This window comes from Polypterus senegalus, chromosome 13, assembly GCF_016835505.1.
Source record: "Polypterus senegalus isolate Bchr_013 chromosome 13, ASM1683550v1, whole genome shotgun sequence".
Taxonomy (NCBI): Eukaryota; Metazoa; Chordata; class Cladistia; order Polypteriformes; family Polypteridae; genus Polypterus; species Polypterus senegalus.
The window spans coordinates 68,835,059-68,857,480 of NC_053166.1; the positions used below are offsets into that span (position 1 = coordinate 68,835,059).

The window sequence follows — 22,422 nt, forward strand, 5'->3', positions numbered from 1 at the left end:
CTGAATAAAGGAAGTGGCATGCTCAGGTGACAGTGGAGCAACAATAAAACACACAAACTCTTCAGGCAGAAACTAACTTCCTAAGGTTTTTTGGAAAACTAAATGAAGTAGCACAGTATGTGTATTTAATCCTTGTTCCTTTGTGTTATAAACTGTTTTGATCTGTTTTTGAACCAATAATTTTAATTTTCTTAAAAGTAGCTTTTTCCATTTGGGTTGATGTTGCAAAAATTATATGTACCTGAAAGAAATAGTAAAACCAAGCATAGTACATGACCACTTCTGATCATCATCAAATACAATGTCAATTCGATGGCAGTATACTCTGGTCCTTTCACGTAGGATTCACAACCTCAAATACATTTGACAGAGAAAATTACAGAGACAGAGACAGACTCCCACTAGCATTTATTTGCCTGTGCTAACCAGCATACAACATGTTGCCTTTGTCTGGCACCATGATCATTGAGCATGATTACCTTACCTCAAAACGTGCGTTTTCTACCGTTCCCTGGAACTTCCTCTGTAGAGTGTAAGCCTCTTTAAAGGCACTGGCATTTTGTACAAATGCTATGTCTCTGTCTCTCTGGTTTAATTAACCACATCTCAGGTTCATCAGAGATTCATCTGTATGAGAGTATGCACCAACATCCACGTTTGCATTTCAGTTATGAATGTGCTCCAGATGCTGTTATGATGACTCAATGCCCTTGTAACCTCAAACATTTGTATGATGTTCCATATCTTGCTCAATTAACATATAATGGCTACTTTTTGCATTTCCAAAAGGTTGAGTAAATTCATATCCTTTGTATTATTAACATTGCTGAATAACTGTTTAAATTTAGACAGTTGAGGAGAGGGGTTGGGAGCGTGCACTGTACACCCACCATACGCCGAACCACCTAGACTGGTACCCGATCGCAGCGTTTGACATCTCAGCACCACATGGGAACAGTGTGAGGTTGTTTCTTTTAACAGTGGTTGGAGTGCCAGTTGGACAGTTGTCTACACCATTAAGTACTTTGTGATGGTGATCACTGTGAAGTATGTATCATTCCATTCATTTTCTGAGCCCTTTCAATCAAATTTAGAGTGAAGGGATGCCAATCCTCACGTGTAAGGTATTAACAAATCCTGGATGGTGCCACCCTCAAATTTACTCAGACTAGGTATATTTAAATTTACCAATCAAAATAATCTCCAATGCGTTTGGACATTACAGAAACCTCACCCACCATGGGGAGACAATACCCCAGACAGAGAGTGGAATTTGAAACCAAATTGTGAAAGGCAAATTAAAGTCTACTGAAAAAAGACCCAAACGTACCTGCTTAAATGGCACCCTAAGTATCTCTCTGTGAATTTGTTATGTGTTCAGATGTTTGGTATTGTTACTGAATGTGCCAAAAGCAAGTGATGACATCAGACTACTCATAGGCTTTGCATATAGGAAGTTAACAAAAGAAATGGAAAAAATGTCTTACCTTCACCGACGGGGGGAGGTGGGGGACGCTGTCTTCTGTCTGCAGAAAGAGTAGGAGTTGTGTTAGGAGTTCCAATATATTTTTCTTTTTCTCTGTCTGTGTATATATACTGTATATATAGTCATGGTGAAATTATTGGCACCCCTGGAATTTTCCCAGAAAATGCACCATTTCTCCCAGAAAATTGTTGCAATTACAAATGTTTTGGTATACACATGTTTATTTCCTTTATGTGCATTGGAACAACACAAAAAAAACAGAGAAAAAAAGGCAAATCTGACATCATGTCACACAGAACTCCAAAAATGAGCCAGACAAAATTATTGGCACCTTTTCAAAATTGTTGGTAAATCGTTTTATTTCAAGCATATAATGCTCGTTTGAACTCTCCTGTGACAAGAAACAGGTGCTGGAAATATAGCAATCACACCTGAAGCCAGTTAAAATGGAGAAAAGTTGACTCAACCTTTCTGTTGTGTGTCTGAGTGTGCCACACTAAGCATGGAGAACAGAAAGAAGAGCAGAGAATTGTCTGAGGACTTGAGAACAAAAATTGTGGAAAAATATCAACAATCTCAATGTTACAATTCCATCTCCAGAGATCTTCATGTTCCTTTGTCCACTTTGTCCAACAAAATCAAGAAGTTCACAAAACATGGCACTGTAGCTAATCTCCCTGGACGTGGATGGAAGAGAAAAACTGATAAAAGACTGCAACGAAGGATAGTCCGAATGGTGGATAAACTGCCCCAATCAACTTCAAAACATATTCAAGCTGTTCTGCAGACTCAGGGTGCAACAGTGTCAGCTCAAACTATCTGTCGACATCTGAACGAAATGAAACGCTATGGCAGGAGAGCCAGGAGGACCCCACTGCTGACACAGAAACATAAAAAAGCCAGACTAGAGTTTGCCAAAATGTACTTGAGGAAGCCAAAATCCTTCTGAGCGAACGTCTTGTGGACAGATGAGACCAAGGTATAGCTTTTTGATAAAGCTCATCATTCTACTGTTTACAGAAAATGGAATGAGGCCTACGAAGAAAAGAACACAGTACCTACAGTCAAACATGGTGGAGGTTCTAAGATGTTTTGGGGATGTTTTGCTGCCTCTGGCACTGGATGCCTTGACTGTGTGCATCATGAAATCTGAAGACAACCAAAAGATATTGGGGCACAATGCAGGGCCCAGTGTCAGAAAGCTGGGTCCGTGTCAGAGGTCATGAGTGTTCCAGCAGGACAATTACCCCAAACATACCTCTAAAAGCATCCAGAAATGGTTGAAGACAAAGCGCTGGAGAATTCTGAAGTGTCGAGCAATGAATCCAGATCTACATCCGATTGAACACTTATGGAGAGATCTCAAAATTGCTGTTGGGAGAGACCTTGAGCAGTTTGCAAAAGAAGAGTGGTCAGAAATTCCAGATAGAGAGGTGTAACAAGCTTGTTGATGGTTATAGGAAGCGCTTGATTTCAGTTAGTTTTTCCAAAGGGCATGCAACCAAATATTAAGTGGAGGGTGCCAATAATTTTGTCTAGCCCGGTTTTTGAATTTTGTGTGAAATGATGTAAGATTTGGGTTTTTTTTCTGTTTTTTTATATGTTCCAATGCACATAAAGGAAATAAACGTGTATACCAAAACATTTGTAATTGAAACAATTTTCTCGGAGAAATGGTGCATTTTCTGGGAAAATTCCAGGGGTGCCAATAATTTCAGCCATGACTGTAAATTACACTAGCTCTCACCTTTTCCTTTTGCCCTTTGCTGGATCTTTTCTTCAACATGCTGTCTGAAAATGTCTGCCTCAGCTTCATCTGCAAAGTTTAGGGCAGCCTGGCAGTCCTGATAGTGTGATCAAACAAGAAGAAACCAAGCATGGCCATTCAGAACACTGTTTTTATATCACTGATTGACATGGTTTAATGATGACTGCTGCCCTCTAGGATCCCATCTGCTTTAGTTCATTTTTGTTCAGGTAGCAGTTATATTGTGTAGACTATAGAAGCTGAGGTTTAATCATCATATCCAAAAGTAAAAACGAATGTCTATTCACTGTTTCATTTTATTTGGCATTAAGTTAAGCATTAGTAAAGAATCCAACTTCATTAATTGAATGCTTGGTAAACTTTGGAGTTTAAGCTCTGAAAAATGGGCCACATTGATGAGTAAGAGTCATTATTAGCTGCCATGCAAATGTTACGTTTCAATAGTACAATCATGGTGGCAACCCCTAAGGGTATCACTCTATCGCCTGCCACCCGTTCCCTTCATAGTTTAAGCGTAGTCACAAATTCCAGTTCAGGTAGCAGGCTACTTAAGCAAATCATCCTACTTTCTTTAATCTACGTTTGTTCAGATAGGATTAAATTATATGACCTCAAACTAAAAACAAGTTAAAAAAGATAACAAATGTGCTAAATATTCAGAAATGTTGACCATGCAGGAGATGCAAGAGAACTCACGTCTGCAGCAAAGGTGTGAAAGTAAGGTTTTGGTGTATGATACATAAACTGGTTGTATATTTCCTGCTCCCAGATAAGGTTCCCATCCTAGAAGAAAAAAATCATACAGGCATGTCAGACAAACATATGAAAAGCTCTAACAAGTTCTTGTCATTTCTCTCAACATTACTCATCATTATGTATGTTTCATACACTTCTCAAATATTGTCAAAGTTTTGAAGCTCTGCATAGTATCTATAATTCTCTATGTAACAAACTAATTCATAAAATGTGTGTGAAATTTACCAAAAAACATGTCCATAAAGCATGCTTGGTAGTGATGCAGCATATAAACTGTTGAGGATGAAGGAAAGAGAACTGACAATGTAAGGATTAAGAAGATAATCTCTGCGCTATAAAACACATCCTTGACGATACTGTACCAGGATCCAGAATGTGCCGGACTTCTGCAAAAATCCAGCACTGGACATAGAATATATTCTGATCATCAGAACCCAAAATTGAGCTAAAAGGACACAGGAAAGGTGTTCTCTGATGCCAGTGAATTCCAGCTAACGTTCTGCTATACTTAAAAGCTTGGACCATGTTAAAGACATCCTCAAACCAGACAGATCAACTGTAACTAATTAAGTCAATAGATAATTAATAGTAAGTAAAACTGGAAAAAAGTTAAGTTTTATTGTACATAAATAATGCAGTAGTTCCAAAATAAACTTTAATAACAAGGAAAAAATAATAATAAAATGACTAGAATACAAAATAAAATCACTAAGTAATTGTAAAACAGTATAATCAGAAAACAAAGCAAAACACCAAGAGAAAAGAGAAAAGAAGCATAAGCATGGAAATTCTTAACTGAAAGAGTGATTCCAAGTAAGGGAGACAGAAAATAAAAAGAAGAACAGGAGGCAATCCAAACCAAATCTAGAAACTGGATTCTGAAACTAGAACTCCTCAAAGAACATTCAAAAACTTGAACTAAAAGTGATGGCTTTGCATATGTTCTAGCCCCACAACAAAACATGAACAGTAACTTAAACTTCAAATTAGGCTTGTCAACTAAGCTGGGGCCACAGTACAATAAGGCATAAGCAATGCTGGCAGGATCTTTTTTTAGCGCAAGACCTCCTGTATGTATTTCAACATAATTAACTGAAACTTGCCCCACTTGAGAAAGATTTTTGGCAGGAAGCCTTAGGGGGCCAAGACAATTGCTCTAAAAATATAGTGGTATATACAGTAGACAGAGATATGACAAAATGCCAAGGAGAGGATTCTGTTTTTAATTTAGTTTTTTTGTATTAACTTAGTATTTATTTCAGGCCCTTTGTATATTTTGGACTTTTGAAATCGGAGAATCAATAGTTAGAATTTATTCAGTGTGGAAAACAATCATTAAATAGTTTAAATATTTAAGGTCTTGTCGTGACAGACTTTTGTTTTTGTGGGTGCAACTGTTTTGGGCTTAATTGTTAGTGTACTATTGATAGCCACGTTTCTATGTAGAACAACTGGAGCCTGCAACCAGTGACACTCTTGCTTCCAGGGTCGCTCACTTCCTGGTTATCTGAGATTGTGTATAGAAACAAAAAACTTTGTAATAGTATTCAATATTCAGTCTTCATGTGTTTTGCGCAACAATATTTTGACTAATTCTTTGCTTAGCAATTGGGCTTTGGTGAAAGATAAGACTTACAGTATTCATGGTTTTGATTGTAGCTTATTTTGCAACTTCAACTTCATCTCCCAATCTCAATATAAAACATTTTTTCTGTCTTTTTCTCAGAAAGTATTACACTGACTAAACTATGACAGCCATGTCACGATCTGGACAAACCACTTTATTATTGAACATTTCTATGCAACTGAAAGCACAAAAGAATGCCAGCTCAGTTCTGCCAATGTCAATTTAGATGGTGTTCATGGGTGTTTATGTTGCGCGTATACATATTAGCATATATTACATATCCCATTTTCACAGCATATTATATTTTTGGGCGATGTGTTTATATGATTCTGGTTATGTCTGATGATACTTGGTAAAAATTACAAACCTACAGTATTTAGTTTCTCTTTGTTTACTATCAAGAATATGTGATTAATATTTTTATCTCTACATATTATTATTTTTTTATTTCCTTTTGTTATTGTTTTCCATCATTATTTTAGTAAAACCAACGTCAAGAAAATGTAAAAATTTAATAAGCATTTCATCCCAGATAATTTCCTTTTTCTCTGATATGTTATTATTTTTTGTTTCTTATTGTTTTAATTTTTTATTATTCCTTAGTTTGTGGTACCATTTTGTGGCATTGGATGCAAGGCTTTCCTGGGCAACATGGCAGCACATACATTCATGCAAGTAAAAACATTTACAAAAAACTTTCCACTCAATTGACTAAAAGAAAAAAAATTATAATAATTTAGCGAAAAAGAATTCAGAATTTGAACTTTATTGAATGTTGTTTTGATTTCAGGTTTTGGTCTAGGAATTCTTGTTTTATACTTTGACTTCTTCTTTTGCTTTGCATCTCAAATTTTTCAACCAATTTCCTTAAAGTCCTTTTGGTGCTGACCTTTTCATGACATGACACACTATTCTTGTGTCTCTCTCCTTGGTTTTGTCTGCATTTCGTATTCCAACTCACTTGTTTTTTTTTCTGTTCTTTTGGATGACTTTTCTAACATCTTTTGCTATTCTCCTGCTCAGCTAAAAAAGAACAAGTCTTGAAATATCTGCCACTTTCAAAATAAAAATATGTTACTTAAGGCTTCCAACTTGTCCCACACATTAGTTTACAATTTGTAGTGAGACATTGTGGGTCCCTGATATCATTTCATCACTCTGTCTACTGCCATAGTTGCTGGAGCATATGACCATCGTAGACACCGTCTTATTTAAGCGTGAGAAACATAATACTAAGACCTCCAAATCTTCTAAGTTGAAATGCTAAAACACTAAAAGAAATGAGCTAAAATATTCTTGACAAACTGCAGTGGACTGGCACCCTGCCCGTGGTTTGTTTCCTGCCTTGCACCCTGTGTTGGCTGGGATTGGCTCCAGCAGACCCCCGTGACCCTGTAGTTAGGATATAGCAGGTTGGATAATGAATGGATGGATGGATATTCCTGAGGAAAACACTTCTAGGAGTAGACCAGGGGTGGGCAAAGTCAGTCCTGAAGGGCCACAGTGGCTGCAGGTTTTTGTTCCAACCCAATTGAATAATAATAATAAGAAGAAGAAGAAGCACTTATTGCCAAAGTAACACTTTTCTGCTTCATTTTATTTGCCTCGCTCATTAAGAATTTGAACCCTTATTACTTATTTAAACCTTAAACAGCTCTGTTCTCAATTTTAATTGTACCATATCACAAATAGGATGCAAATGACAAAAGAAACCAGCAGTTCTCCATTTAGCTTGTTTCCATTTACACCTGTGTGTATTCACTGTGCACTATTTGTTTTAATTAAATACTTGGAAGGAAACTGAGATAGAAGAAAATGTCATCAGCATCACTTCCAGTTGTGCAATATTTCTCAAATATCATATGTCTTTGTTTCTCATCATAACTAATTGATAATATCGATACACAATTATTTATCTCTATTTATAATCTAAATTTTATATTAAAATAATATTTTTGTACTTAGAGAGGTCTAAAATGGAGGTGGAATTTTTACATGATTACATTTGCAATACCTAGATTACGTGCAAAGTAAAAAGAGTTATAGTCACCTAAAAACATAGAAAAAGTGTTAGTAGTATATAATATTTGTTGCAATAAATTTCTATAGATAAAACTACTTTTAGCTACATTTAATTATGATAATGATGATGGAAATATAAAAAATATATCATACAATTAAATGTATTACCAATTTATTGTTCCCATTAAATCTTTATATTTACATGGTATGTTCAATGTTTACGCGTTATTGTTAAACTGATGATGCATAAATTAAAATAAAACTAATAATAGTTATTGAAAGAACATCTGTTATATTGATTACAGTTTCTAATATCATGTACACATGTACTGTATTTTCCATGATACAAAAATTCAGATGGTTGTTTAAATAAAATACTACTTTTGGTTGAGTCATTTTTCACAAATTTTATATCTGTTTGCTTTTTATCATTATAAATATCTATACAAAATTTGAATCATCTATCTGTAATTATAACCATAGCTTACTTCACAAACGTATTCAGTTGAAATACCACTTCTGCCCAAAAGTTGATAGGATTCCTTATTTTTTATATAAAGCAGGTGTACAAAATCTCACTGACATAGGTCAAAACGTTTTTGAGTTATCGTGTTTACACACAGACACACAGACAGATATAATTTCAAAAATGGTACTTTCGGACTCAGGAAGGTCTAAAATTCATCAAAATCTCAAGGTTGAATTTTTCACAATTCCTATACTTTCTCTATACAGTATCATGTATACGAGAAAGTAAAAAGTGAAGGACTGAGAATTCCTTATTCGTTTTAGGCTTCAAATCATTTGGATGAAATCCTTAGAAAGGCAAAAAAAATCTAGGATATGAGAATGACCTCACATGGCAGAGTTAAAGCACTAACAAGCCAAAAACATTAATTACTGACAAGGATTGCTTTCTAATTAAACAACTGGGATGGAGCAAACACCTGCAGCCACTGTGGCCCTCCGGGAGCCACTTTGCCCACCTGTGGACTAGACTGTCCTGATATACTTGGAGCAATGTACTGTACCTTGTCATAAGTTCATTTTGCTTCTTTCCCTACTTGTTATGTTGTTTGTTAAATCTTCTTCACTGACTTCATACCCTTAAGATTAAACTTTGGGGAGCAGGGCCTCCAATTATTGTTAATTCTTGCCATAACTGTCAATACACATGAAGTCCTATAAAAGAGCTGATGCAACCATAGTTCTTGGCTGAGACATTGAATCTTTCTTAGTGCTGCTCTCTTCTAAAGATTTAGTTTTGATTTTTTTCTGTGTGGTTGTGGTAAGCATTTCTATTTTTTTATTATTCTTTTCTAGTTCAAGAATTTTCTGTCTGGCTCTTAGCTAAAGCATTTTGGACAGCACTTATGAATAGAGGTGACTGAAAAAACGTAACTTTCATTAATAAACTTTTACAAACACTTTTAATTAATGAATAGTTTCAGCTTTAGATCAGATTCAGCAAAAATGTCTACAACTAATGAATACATTATTTGTGAAACTGTGAATAAGCCTTATAATGCAATAATGTTTGATAAGGACTTACTCATGGAATATATGAATTATCATGTAAAGGTATTTATAATTATTTGAATGCACATTAACTAATATTCTCTTAAGAATTATAGAGTGTTTGTTAGTGATTTACTAATGATATAGTAAAGTAAAGTTATAAAGTGTTACCAATGTTATCCTTGTTTTATTCACTCTATTCATTTTTGGGGTACTGTGACACTTTAATAGTATTTAGTTTCTTTTCTGTCATTATTGATTCAAGTCTTAATTTGCTTTTACAGTTTTTACATATTTTAAAAATTCCATTTAATTCTTCTCTGGTGTTTTACTATTTTCTCTTTTTGTCTAATCTTTTACTTCACCTGTGTTGTACTCCTTTTCTTTTTTAATGTATTTGCCAAAACCAGAACCAGCTATGGTAGCAAAGGGCCAACCAAACAGAACAAATAAAAATTTAGCTACTTAAGAATTAGGTGGTGGTGTGTCACCCAACAGTTTGTGATTGGTTTCTAAGGTATATTCTTTTAAGGTGCAATCCCAACATGGACTTTGAGCTTGTTTGAGCCTTCTGCTGTTTAGTGTTAGTATTAGTATTTTATTTTATTTAGTGCCAATATTTTCTTTCTTACTCCCATGCAAAGGCCAAAAGCCACGTTGTTAAAAGCTCAACCTTCTAACATGTAAGACATGTTGCATTTAAAGGGCAAACCTCACACAGCAGTAAAGGCATCATCCTATAAAGAAAGCAGTATCACTTACAGAGCTTGTCTGAGATCTTCACCATTTTCTTTTTTTTTTTTATTTATTAATTTTATTGCAATCCATACAAAGCAATCAAGTTTTTACAAAAAGAAAAATTAAGTTAAGAACAGATCGATCCCCTGAGAAAGAGCAAGCTAAACGGCGTAAAATTTAAGGCTTGTTAACATACCTAAATTAATAAATTCTCTGTGCTTCATGAACTTATTTTAAAATATTACTGATTAGATCCTGCCATGTTTTGAAAAAAGTCTGTACGGATCCTTTAACTGAGTACTTGATTTTTTCCAGTTTCAAATAATATAACACATCGGTTTCCCACTGACTTAAAAGAGGAGAGTTTGGGTTCTTCCAGTTTACCAGAATAAGTCTGCGTGCCAAGAGTGTAGTGAATGCAATCACAATTTGTTTGTCTTTCTCCACTTTAAGCCCCTCTGGAAGAACCCCAAACACAGCTGTTAATGGGTTAGGAGGGATTGTGAGTCCAAGGCTGACTGAAAGGTAATTAAAAATTTTTGTCCAGAATAATGTTAATTTGGTGCAGGCCCAGAACATGTGACCCAGTGAGGCTTCTATCTGATTTTTTTTCTAATCACTTAAGGTGTATCTCTGTTAAATGAAGAGCATAAGACATCTTAGTTATGCATTTTTGCAAACAGCACTACGTTTCACAGCACTAAGATGTATGAGTAAAACTAAAATACATGTGAATATGTTATTGGGCAGATTTTTGTGCCATATATATTGATGACATCTTAGTTATGTTCTTTGTGAACATGTCTATTTCTGTAGGTATTTGAAAATGGATTTTACATAATGTTTCGATATTTTTTTATTTAACAATGCAAGAACATTGTTCATCTTTTATTTCTTCTAAAACACCAAGTTTTATTTGAGCAGTAATTAAAACAAAAATGTTGTTTTCTTACATTGATACCATACAGGCGGAGGAAGTAGGATCTCTTGGGATTGTCCTTGACGAAGCACACCATTCCAGTGTTTTGCAGACACCAGCGATTGCTGCTTTCAGGAGGAGCCACAAAAAGCTGTGCCACAGTGGAGGCCAAGGACTGCAAGATAAACAGAGGCAAATTCACTCTATGAACATCATTTTCAATATGACTTTTAAAACATGATATTGAAAAGATACATTATTTGTGTGACAGAAAAACTAACCTGGTTTCTTACAGTACACAAGGTTTTGCTTATTTTTTACTAAAAAAACACCTCTCTATCCAGTGTCTTAGCACAAAGTTGTATAAGCAAAAATAATATCCATGTGAATGTCATGGGACAGAGTTTTGTGTCATTTATACAGTATTTTGTCTCCCTGTGGAAGTATCAATTTAATTAACTATTATAGCAGCTGTAGTTAGTTACCCAAGTTTTTCTTTTTTCTTGTTGTGAGGCTTTATTAATTCCAGAATTTAAATTTAAGAATGAACTTGCACATTCATGATTGCCTCTTTCATTAACTCTCTAAAGGCCATGTCACATTACACAACTTTCAGTGCACTTTTCAGTGGCAGACTTCAATCTTAGTAAGTTGGAGGCAGTTTTAGCACACTCCTGTGACATTTAGTCGTGTAATCTGACATACGTAAAGAGTCCATCTGACCAGTTTGTGGCTCGCACTGACAAAATCAAACAGGACTGACTTTGTCCTAAGTCATAGGGGTAGACTTATGTGTATGAGAGCTGACAACCAATGAGTAAAATATACTGTAAGTACAATCTCTCTATTATAAAAAAAATCTTGGAAGGCTTGGAAGGAGACAATACATGATTTTCTTGGAGAAAGTTTAATGTCCCACAAGAGACACTTTAACGTCACGCGAGACAAGGCAGTGAAATAAAAGGACAACTGCTGCACAGGCTTTTAAATGATCAACACGCAGCACGACAAGCAGAACACATAGGTCGGCAGCAGCAGCAGCAAGACAGCAGCTGATCCCACTGCATCTCCTTAGTGTGTTGTTCAGCCGCCCCTGCAAGTGGCAGAGGCACAAAGTGGTTGGCACACAGCCTACCCGGGGGGGAAGGGGGTGGGCAAGCAAAGCAAGCAGGGGGCACAGCCCCCTAGTATTATATTATATATGCTATTGTGGGCTGCATCAGGAGTGGGCAGGAGGAGGAGTATAGGAACGTAATCAAGGACTTTGTTAAATGGTGTGACTCAAACCACTTACACCTAAACAACAGAAAAACCAAGGAGCTGGTGGTGGATTTTAGGAGGACCAGGCCCCTCCTGGACCCTGTGATCATCAGAGGTGACTGTGTGCAGAGGGTGCAGACCTATAAATACCTGGGAGTGCAGCTGGATGATAAATTGGACTGGACTTCCAATACTGATGCTCTGTGCAAGAGAGGACAGAGCCGACTATACTTCCTTAGAAGACAGCGCCCTTCGACATCTGCAATAAGATGCTGCAGATGTTCTATCAGACGGTTGTGGCGCGTGCCCTCTTCTACGCAGTGGTGTGCTGGGGAGGCAGCATAAAGAAGAGGGACTCCTCATGCCTGGACAAACTGGTGAGGAAGGCAGGCTCTGTTGTAGGCAAGGAACTGGACATTTTGACATCCGTGGCAGAGTGACGGGCACTAAGCAGGCTCCTGTCAATCATGGAGAATCCACTGCATCCACTGAACAGGATCATCTCCACATAGAGGAGCAGCTTCAGCGACAGACTGCTGTCACCATCCTGCTCCACTGACAGACTGAGGAGATCGTTTCTCCCCCGCACTATGTGACTCTTCAATTCCACCCGGTGGGGTAAACGTTAACATTATGCAAAGTTATTGTCTGTTTTACCTGCATTTTTATCACTCTTTAATTTAATATTATTTTTTATCAGTATGGTGCTGCTGGAGTATGTGAATTTTCCCTTGGGATTAATAAAGTATCTATCTATCTATCTATCTATCTATCTATCTATCTATCTATCTATCTATCTATCTATCTATCTATCTATCTATCTATCTATCTATGTAATGCAGCTATGAGGAATAAGGAACACAGGTGTTTTGGATTTAAAACAGAAGAGAGACTCATCTGTCGGACATTGCATGTAATACATAAGATGAGAGAATGAAAAGAAGAAAAAGGGTTAAGATTGTGGGGCATGTTATTGGATGTAAGAAAAATAGGTTAGGTCACGATACTCTGAAAATGTGAAACTGTACTGGAAAGTAGTAATACAGTCTTCTAATGTGACATATCCTGCACCATTTCCAATCTTATAATATGAAAGCTGAAATGAGGAGATCAATAGCTTGACATCTGCTCCAACTAGAAGCCGTGTAATGTGGCATTAGTTTTCATAGTAAAATATTCTTTTTTTCACTCTTTTTTTGAGAACAAAGCATTACAAAAGAAAGCAACAGAATAAAACAAGATTAATAGAGTGAATGCAACAGTGTGCTTCAATATTATTCCAAAGAAAAGAAGTCAGCATTCAGCCCCCAACTAAAAACAAAAAAGAGAGCAAAATAAATGGCAGAGTCATGCATATAAAATAATTCTTTATACTGTATGTGATAAAACAACAAGTAGAATAAGAATGCTAAGCACAGGCCTGGCATGCTTATTTGAGGCTTATAATAATGAGTTCTTGCTTATCCTCTTTAAGAGAATCTATTTTTTCCATTTTGAGAAAATATATCGATTTCCCACTGAGTTCTAGAAGGTGGGTTGGGATGCTTCCAGTTGAGCAAAATAAGTCTGCATGCTAGTAGTGTGGTAAAGAATGTTACAACTGATTTTTTGTAGCACACTTTAATCCTTTCTGGTATTACTCCAAATATCATAGCTAATACATTATTTTAAATTCAAGGCTATCTGACAGATATGAAAAATTTTGCCAAATTGGTTTGAGTGTCCCAAAACAAATAGCCAAATGAAACAGACCTTTGATGACATCGCTCTCAAGTTGGACCTTATCTTGGGCACTTTTTTGACAATTTTATGATTGTATGAAATTGATAAAAAAAAAATAATTAAATTATGACATGCTTGGTGCATAGTGAACTAGAATGCATTCTATGAATGGTTGAGTTCTGTTCCTTTTTTGGAACCTCTTGCCTGAAGAAGGGGCCTGAGTTACCTCGAAAGTTTATTGTAATCTTTCTAGTTAGCCAATAAAAGGTGTAATTTTTTCTTGACTTCTCATTGTTGCTTTTTGGGAAATTGTAATTAGGAGATCTTTTTTCTTTCATTCCATCATTAAAAGGTAAAAACCTGCAAATATTATATGTTCTAAAGATGCTATCTGAATCTTACTGGACTATCTGCCTCAGGCAGAGTAAGAGATTCAGGAAATTGAGTTGGTTGTTTTTCACAAAGTTTCTGATGTGTGCATAATAAAAAAATAAATTTGTAGTTGGAAGATTAAATCACAACTGCAATATTCCTGATTCAGGTCTTATCTGATTGTCTTTTTTGCCTGTGCAAACTACATGCTTAACTCTTTTGTACTATTCATTTTATCTCATTGTTCTGTTGACTTCTTTTTATTATTTTCTTGGTTGTTATTTTAAAGTGTATTGTGACTCAAAATGGTGGTGCTATATAAAAATAATTAATAGGCTGAATGTCAAAGAATGTCTCAATTTTTATTGTATCAAAAGAAATATTAAAATATGGCACAGCCAACAAGATTGTTTATTTTTCCACTTAATTCTTTACTGTTATGTTTCTCCATAGCAGGGCCATGAAGAGTCTTAACCTATTCTTACACCACTGATCATGAGGCAGATGCCAGATGCCCGTTCATGCACCAGCATTAAAATATAAAAAGTGCAATTTAGCATTGTCAATCGCAAGCCTTTCTCATATAGAAGTATTTTGGAGTATATGCAGAAAATAATGAACCTGAAAATTTCAAATTGACTTTGACCATGCTAGATTGGGAAGCAGCATCTCTAACTATCATCCGGGATGCCTTGGTAATGGACAGACCGGGGAAGAGAACATGCACAGGACAATATCACCCCAGAGTGCTAAATGGCAGCTCCCCCCAGTTCCTTGGATTCCCACAGGGTTCCATTGGGAACAGCCCAGTTGGATTCCATGGGTGCCGCCAGGGAGTGCTACAGGGACTGCACAACCCTACTTTGCTGGGCATCTGCTTCACCCAGAAGTCCTTCCGGACCCCACTATTGGGCCACTGGAAGCACTCCTGGGAGCAGTTTAAAAGGAGCCTGCTGCCACTGCTTTGAGAGCCAGAGTCAGGAGGAAGAGAGACGAAGCACCCTGGAGGAAGAGGAGGAGTGAAGGTGGAAAGAGAGACAGAGAGATGAAAGTACTGTGTGCAGTGAACATTGTGCTTATTCTACAGTGCCGAGCAGGTGGGAAATGATTTGGGAAGTGTTTTACACTGAATAAAAAGTCTGTGTATTCCTGAACTTGAGCCTGGCATCTGTTTGTGTTGTGTTTGGTTGGCTGCTGCACCCCCTGCTGGCCACATCTGCTGTGTTGCCAAACAGATTAGATGTGGTGGTGAGTAAGAAAAAGAAATGACACAGGGCTGCACTGGAGGAAAATTGTTTTTATTGTCCCACATATACATATGTCTCTGTCTTCATATCAGCAAGAGTTAAACATTATCAAATATTTTTAACTGCTGTATAAAAAAGTAAGAGGAACCAACAATGTTTGTTCTGTTAGGAAATGCATAAAAAGAATCTCAATGTTACAAAAATAAAACAGAAAGCAGTACTTGTTTGACAGTAACAAAAAGCCACAGACCATCTTTGCACTTTAATGACTACAGAGGATATGCTGTGGTGCAAACTATCCTCACCAGATAACATGAAGATGATTTACAATTGAATGACAATTATTTACCAGATTGTGTGCATGTTCTGGCCTATTTAATCCAATTCAGGGTCACTAGGGAGGCTGTTGTGACTACGCGTTGAACAGGATGCTAGTACTATTCAGGATACAGTCACACACACACACAGACTTCAGACAGAGTTGCAAAGTAATCTAATGCTGATGTCTTTGGGATGTTGGAGAAAATTTGGGTTACTGGAACAAAGGAAAATTAGCAATCTTCAAATCAACAGTATCTGGGCCTGAATTCCAAACCTGGACTCTGCAGCTTTAAGGCACCACTGTTAGTGTGCCATCAATTTGTTGCACAGCTACAGATAAATACTGTAAAGTAATGACCTATTTTGTCATGTTATTAGCTTGCAGAGTACTGTATTGTGAGATAAACTCAAATGCACACATTTCCTAACATGCTGCAACATTTTATTTCATGGGGCACTATTTTGTACCAATAGGTCTCAGCTGTGCCAGTACAGCCAGCTCTGCTTGAATATGGGAACAATGGCCTATACCAGTGGTTCTCAACCTGTGGGGTGGGCCCCCCTAGGGGGGCGCAAAGTAACAAAAAGGAGGGCACTAAGATGTAAAAAAAAGAAAACAAGAATTGAAAATATGAAAAATACATCTATTGAAACCAAAACAAATTAACTTAAACTACATTCTGATACTAGAAAAATAAATATAGAGAGAGATAAATGCCAATTAAAGTTAAGTAGGTATAATAAAATACGCATCTATGATATATCATTAGTTAAAAAAGAACAAATTGGTATTAGTGGGATCCTTTCAAAAAAACCTTAGGGGGGGCGCGATTAAAACTGTTATAAAAACCCAGGTCGCAAAAACTTAAAGGTTGAGAAACGCTGGTCTATCCCGAATCATCTGCAATTAACCTACCTGCTGATAGGCAATGTTTATGTGCTCTGCTAATTCATTATGCTCATGACAGCCATCTCAGATTAAAATAGATTTTAAACGAACTATTCATTGTCACTCACTCCTCTTTATTGGTGCCTTTGTTTGTTCTTGACTCCAGAACTCCTGTAATTCTTCAGCCTTGTGTACTTTTTGAACATAGTCCTTACTTTGTCATCAGAATTTGTGTTTGTCTTGTTTTGAACTTTCAGGTGTTGATCATTGTCCAATCAATTAAATCTCTGCTTTCTTATTATCTGCCTTTACTTGTTGGTCCGTCTATGAAAACACACCCCATTTGGCATAGGCTGGCCAGGAAATGGTACTGGAACTTCAATCAATGATATGCAGTGTTTTTCATAGAAGAATATGTCTCCACAGATAGTCTGTGTTGTCAGTTGGTATTAGAGATTCTACCAGTTACAAATAGATTATAGGATACATAGTTCTACTCATCAACAGTGCAAGTAAAGCTTCCATGGAATGTATGTTAGTAGTACATTAAGATAGTTAGTGTCAAAAGAGGTGTGAATTTGATTGATGACTTTAAGCCCCGCCCCCAAATATGATGGATGACATTAAGCCCCGCCCCAAATATGATTTATATCTTAGCGCGGGTCTGTGAATATTTTCAGAAAGTTACACATAAGCATAGCTATGACTGCAAGATAAGTGTATATTTAATTTCACAGTATTAATTTTGAACCTAATGTTTATAAAATAAACCCACGTGTCCTAAGTTTATAAATACATTTCCATACTTTTATAGTTTCATATTTACATAAATTATATTTTCATAGTTCATATTTTCATATGTGCATAAATCATATTTTCAAATTTCATATTTTCATATTTCATAAATCATATTTGGGGCGGGGCTTGATGTCATCCATCATATTTGGGGGCGGGGCTTAAAGTCATCAATCAAATTCACACCTCTTTTGACACTAACTATCTTAATGTACTACTTATGTTGAATATCATTTTAATTGTTAATAGTTTTTTTTTAAAAACATTTCCAAATAAAGGGGGAACTTCTTTGTAAATTCTATATAACCTGATATTGGGATGGGACTTCTGAGGATTGCCAGGATGGCAAAGGATTGCCAAATATAAAAGTTGTGCCAAGGTGACTTAGGACAAGGTGAATGCCAGCAGAGAACACAGAGAAAGAAGAAGCAAGTCTGTGGATAACTGTTTGATCTTGAAGCCAAGCAATTGGTACATAACATCAATAGGAGAAAGGTTTAAAGTTCAACATTTTGCACTTCCTGGTTATCCAAGTTTGTGGAATCAACAAAGAAAAGGCCAACATTCTCATATGGTTTCTAACATATTTTTTTAGTAACAATTCTTTTGTTAATAGACTAATGTTCGTCTTGCATTCTGGATTTGGTTACATCAAATTGTTTTAATTTTCAACTCCTTAGCTACGTTTTTTAATTTAGGATTTTGGTTTTTATACCGAAGGTCTAGTTTATTAGAGCATTGCCTCCCTATATTATCCTCTGCCAGTCAATAACACCACAATCTCCTGATTTTACCTTTAATCTAATTCCGATCCCACCCAATGGAAACAGTACAGGACGTGATTTGGTTTATCAGTGGGCAAAGTGGAAGGAGGCCAAGGAGAGAGTGAGATGGGAGCTGAAAGATTGTGCCTTCCTCTCACAGGTGATGGGAAAATGGTGAACCACACTGATAGACAAACTAGGCAACAATGTGCAAAGGCAATCTTTGTGCTCGGTTTATTCTGATGCTTCGTCTTCCCACTGTATTTGACATTTTTGTGTGTGTTCATGGATTTTAAAACTTCTGATTAGTTATTCTGAGCCACCCTTTCCACCGCAGAAAAACGTCATGGGTGGACCTCACCCATTGCAGCATTAAATAGGAAAGAAATGTGCACATGTAACTATAACAGCAAGGTGTGCAGCAATGTCTGATTGTGATGAGAATAGTTATTATATCAGTGCCATGCCCCTGGGTCCTCACCTTAGACTTTAGCAGGAGCTCTGGGACATTGAGTATCTGAGACAAGAGTCATGGTAACAATATGGAAGGCAGACACAGCAAGTAAAAAAAATGTATTTATTGCAAAAATAAATCAATGTTAAATAAATGCAGTTTCAAAAATACAAATACACGAAAAATAAAAGTAGTGAGACGTTAAACAAAATGACACCTTTTATTGGCTAGATTACAATATGAAAGCTTTCGAGGCAACTCCGGCTCCATCTTCAGGCAAGATGTACTATATCCATCTAGTTAGCCAATAAAAGGTATCATTTTGCTTAACTTCTCACTACATCCATAATGGTTAACACTGTACAACATCCTAGTACTAAGAAAACAAAAGGTAATTCAAAGAACAAAACAAATCACAACCACCATATTGCACACACCCATAAAAGGAAGGGAAAAACGCCCTTTTTAAAAAGGCTCAGAGTTGTCAGACCAAAAAATGTCCTTCTTGCCCAATTCCTCTGTCATGAGAATCTCAAGAGGAAAAGTTGGCCTGCCCTTTTACAATATGAATAACGGTTTCTCATTATGGTGATTGCCCTGCGCTGACTGAAATGAGCATGTACGGCCTACTCTTGGTCTGAACTGACCTGACCTAAGCTAGCAGCTGAACCGGTTTTTATCCCAGGTCAAACATCACACGACCCAAACCTACTAACACCTCTCGCTCCCTTGTCACGTGAACGTAAACTTTATCTATGCGTGTCGCGCGGCACGCGAGCGCCTCCAGGCAGCACCCCGCATTCGACACTCGCCCAGTTCACCTGAGGACGACTGTGTCCTTCACATGCTACAGGCACGCACTATGGAGTCATTAAAAAACTCGACGGTCGCATCAGAAGAACACTTACGCTTCCGTAGTTGTCCGTGGGCACTCGAAGAACAAACCGGTAACTAAAGGAGTGCTTTTTCCTTTTTATTAAAGTGACTGTGTCTTCGCAAAATTGTTTTAAAATGTTAGCTGTTTCCTCGCAATCAGGAATGAATCAGCTCAAAAGATTATGTAAAGTTGAAGATTATTTCTTCTGTTTTATATTCTGCATTTTCTTAATTTTGTTTGGTTAAAGTTCAGTCCTTTAAAATTAAACTATTACATGATTTACATGATGGGAGGATTGTAGTGAATTGTTTAATGTAATGTTGCAGCTCCATATGTTTTTTAGTTAGCAAAAAAACATTTCTTACCTTAAAAATTACAAAAAGCAAAATATGATAATGCTGGGAGTGGAAACGGCAAGCTTGAATTACAATGAAACACCAACTTTTTTAAATTATCAAAATAAGACAAATTCTCTCCATATAGGTTGACAGTACATTCCCAAGACAGTCAAGTTGTGCTGAGATCTTCTCAAAAATGTTTCATATTCACATACAGCATCTGAGATGTTACCAAATTATCAGTGAAGTAAGCAAGACAGACACTGCACTTGGCACACTTTTGTACACAGAATTTTAGTGCTATAGTGCATTAAGTTTAATCACCAGTCAGATAGGTAGATTTAGGCATTTATTAAAATCATTGTGCTTTTATGTAATGATTTACATAGCATTATACAAAACAAAAAAGGAAATATTAAAAGACACCAAAATAGTTCAAAATACACTCAGTTTGTTGATATGGCAGACAAATTATAATTTTATGCATTAAGATGGATTCATGTTTACAATGAAAACTGATGTATAAATTATATAGTTGTTTCACTAATTGATTCATGTTGATTCATGTTGTCCTGAGTCAGAAATACCCCAGAAGGCTTATTTTTTTTTAAAGGGATGTTTGCTTGAGCACATTGGAACTGACTATTTAAAAAAGAATTGAAATGAAAGACTCTTGGGGGAAGAAGAATGCATTCTACATTTTAAATCTCAAGGCCTTAAAAATATAAAAATTCTTAAAATTGCCTTTAATTCAGAAACTTGAATGGGTTTGAAATCAGAAGCTGTTTTATGATTTACTGTATATATGCAGTGTGGTGGGCGGCACGGTGGCGCAGTGGTAGCGCTGCTGCCTCACAGTTAGGAGACCCGGGTTCGCTTCCCAGGTCCTCCCTGCGTGGAGTTTGCATGTTCTCCCGTGTCTCGTGGGTTTCCTCCGGTGCTCCGGTTTCCTCCCACAATCCAAAGACATGCAGGTTAGGTGGATTGGCGATTCTACATTGGCCCTAGTGTGTGCTTGGTGTGTTTGTGTGTGTCCTGCGGTGGGTTGGCACCCTGCCCAGGATTGGTTCCTGCCTTGTGCCCTGTGTTGGCTGGGATTGGCTCCAGCAGACCCCCGTGACCCTGTATTCGGATTCAGCAGGTTAGAAAATGGATGGATGGATGCAGTGTGGTGCGGAGGCTAAGATATTGGACTGCATACCACAAGACCTCACAGTCCTCACCTTTACTTAGCTTGCCTACATGTGAATTGTAAAGTGCATTACAATACTCTCCACTAACAAAAGTTGCTAAATAATAAATAATATTTATTTATTTCACAACATCATACCAACTTGATGTACATATACATTATGGTTATATTCAAATTTACATAATGTAAGGTTTGACGGGTGATGTGGCATTTTAAACTGAAGATTAATAATTGCCATATCCGTAAGTGCAAATTTAGTGAACAGCCATGTATAAAATAGTTACACCTATAAATATATAAACTGCTCAAAAAAATTAAAGGAACACTTTGAAAACACATCAGATCTCAATGGTAAAAAGAAATCCTCCTGGTTATCTATACTGATATAGACTGGGTAATGTGTTAGGAACGAAAGGATGCCACATCGTTTGATGGAAATGAAAATGATCAACCTACAGAGCCCTGAATTCAAAGACGCCCCAAAAATCAGAGTGAAAAAATTATGTGGCAGGCTAGTCCATTTTGCCAAAATTAAATTGCAGCAACTCAAAATTGTACGCAGCACTTTGTATGGCCCCTGTGTTCTTGTATACGTGCCTGACAACATCGGTGCATGCTTCTAATGAGATGACAGATGGTGTTGTGGGGGATCTCCTCCCAGATCTAGACCAGGGCATCACTGAGCTCCTGGACAGTCTGAGGTTCAACCCGGTGGCATTGGATGGACCAAAACATAATGTCCCAGAGGTGTTCTATTGGATTTAGGTCAGGAAAGTGTGGTGGCCAGTCAATGGTTCAATTCCTTCATCCTGCAGGAACTGCCTGCATACTCTCACCACATGAGGCCAGGAATTGTCGTGCACCAGGAGCCACTGTACCAGCATAGGGTCTGACAATGGGTCCAAGGATTTCATCCTGATATCTAATGGCAGCCAAGGTGCCTTTGTCAAGCCTGTAGCGGTCTGTGTGACCCTCCATGGATATGCCTCACCAGACAATCATTAACCCACCACCAAACTGCTCATGCTGAATGATGTTACAGGCAGCATAATGTTCTCCATGGCTTCTCCAGACCCTTTCACTTCTGTCACGTGCTCAGGGTGAACCTGCTCTCATCTGTAAAAAGCACAGGGCACCAGTGGTGCATCTGCCAATTCTGGTATTCTATGGCGAATACCAATCGAGCTGCATGCTGCTGGGCAGAGAGCTCAGGGCCCATTAGAGGACATGGAGCCCTTGGGTCACCCTCATGAAGTCTTTCTGGTTGTTTGGTCAGAGACATTTACACTAGTGGCCTGCTGGAGGTCATTTTATATGGCTCTGGCAGTGCTCATCCTGTTCCTCCTTGCCCAAAGGA

At 37.2% G+C, this 22,422-nt stretch overlaps 1 protein-coding gene across 1 annotated transcript in view; it reads right to left on the reverse strand.

Moving 5' to 3' along the window:
* LOC120542323 (wiskott-Aldrich syndrome protein-like) overlaps positions 1–22,422 on the reverse strand; it is a 74,742-nt gene that overhangs the window by 16,473 nt on the left and 35,847 nt on the right. Inside the window, exons 2-5 of the mRNA XM_039774696.1 lie at positions 10,869–11,009; positions 3,951–4,037; positions 3,234–3,330; positions 1,488–1,526 (exon numbers count right to left, since the gene is read on the reverse strand). Of these exons, the coding sequence (XP_039630630.1) occupies positions 1,488–1,526; positions 3,234–3,330; positions 3,951–4,037; positions 10,869–11,009 (364 nt within the window). The remainder of the gene's footprint in view (positions 1–1,487; positions 1,527–3,233; positions 3,331–3,950; positions 4,038–10,868; positions 11,010–22,422) is intronic.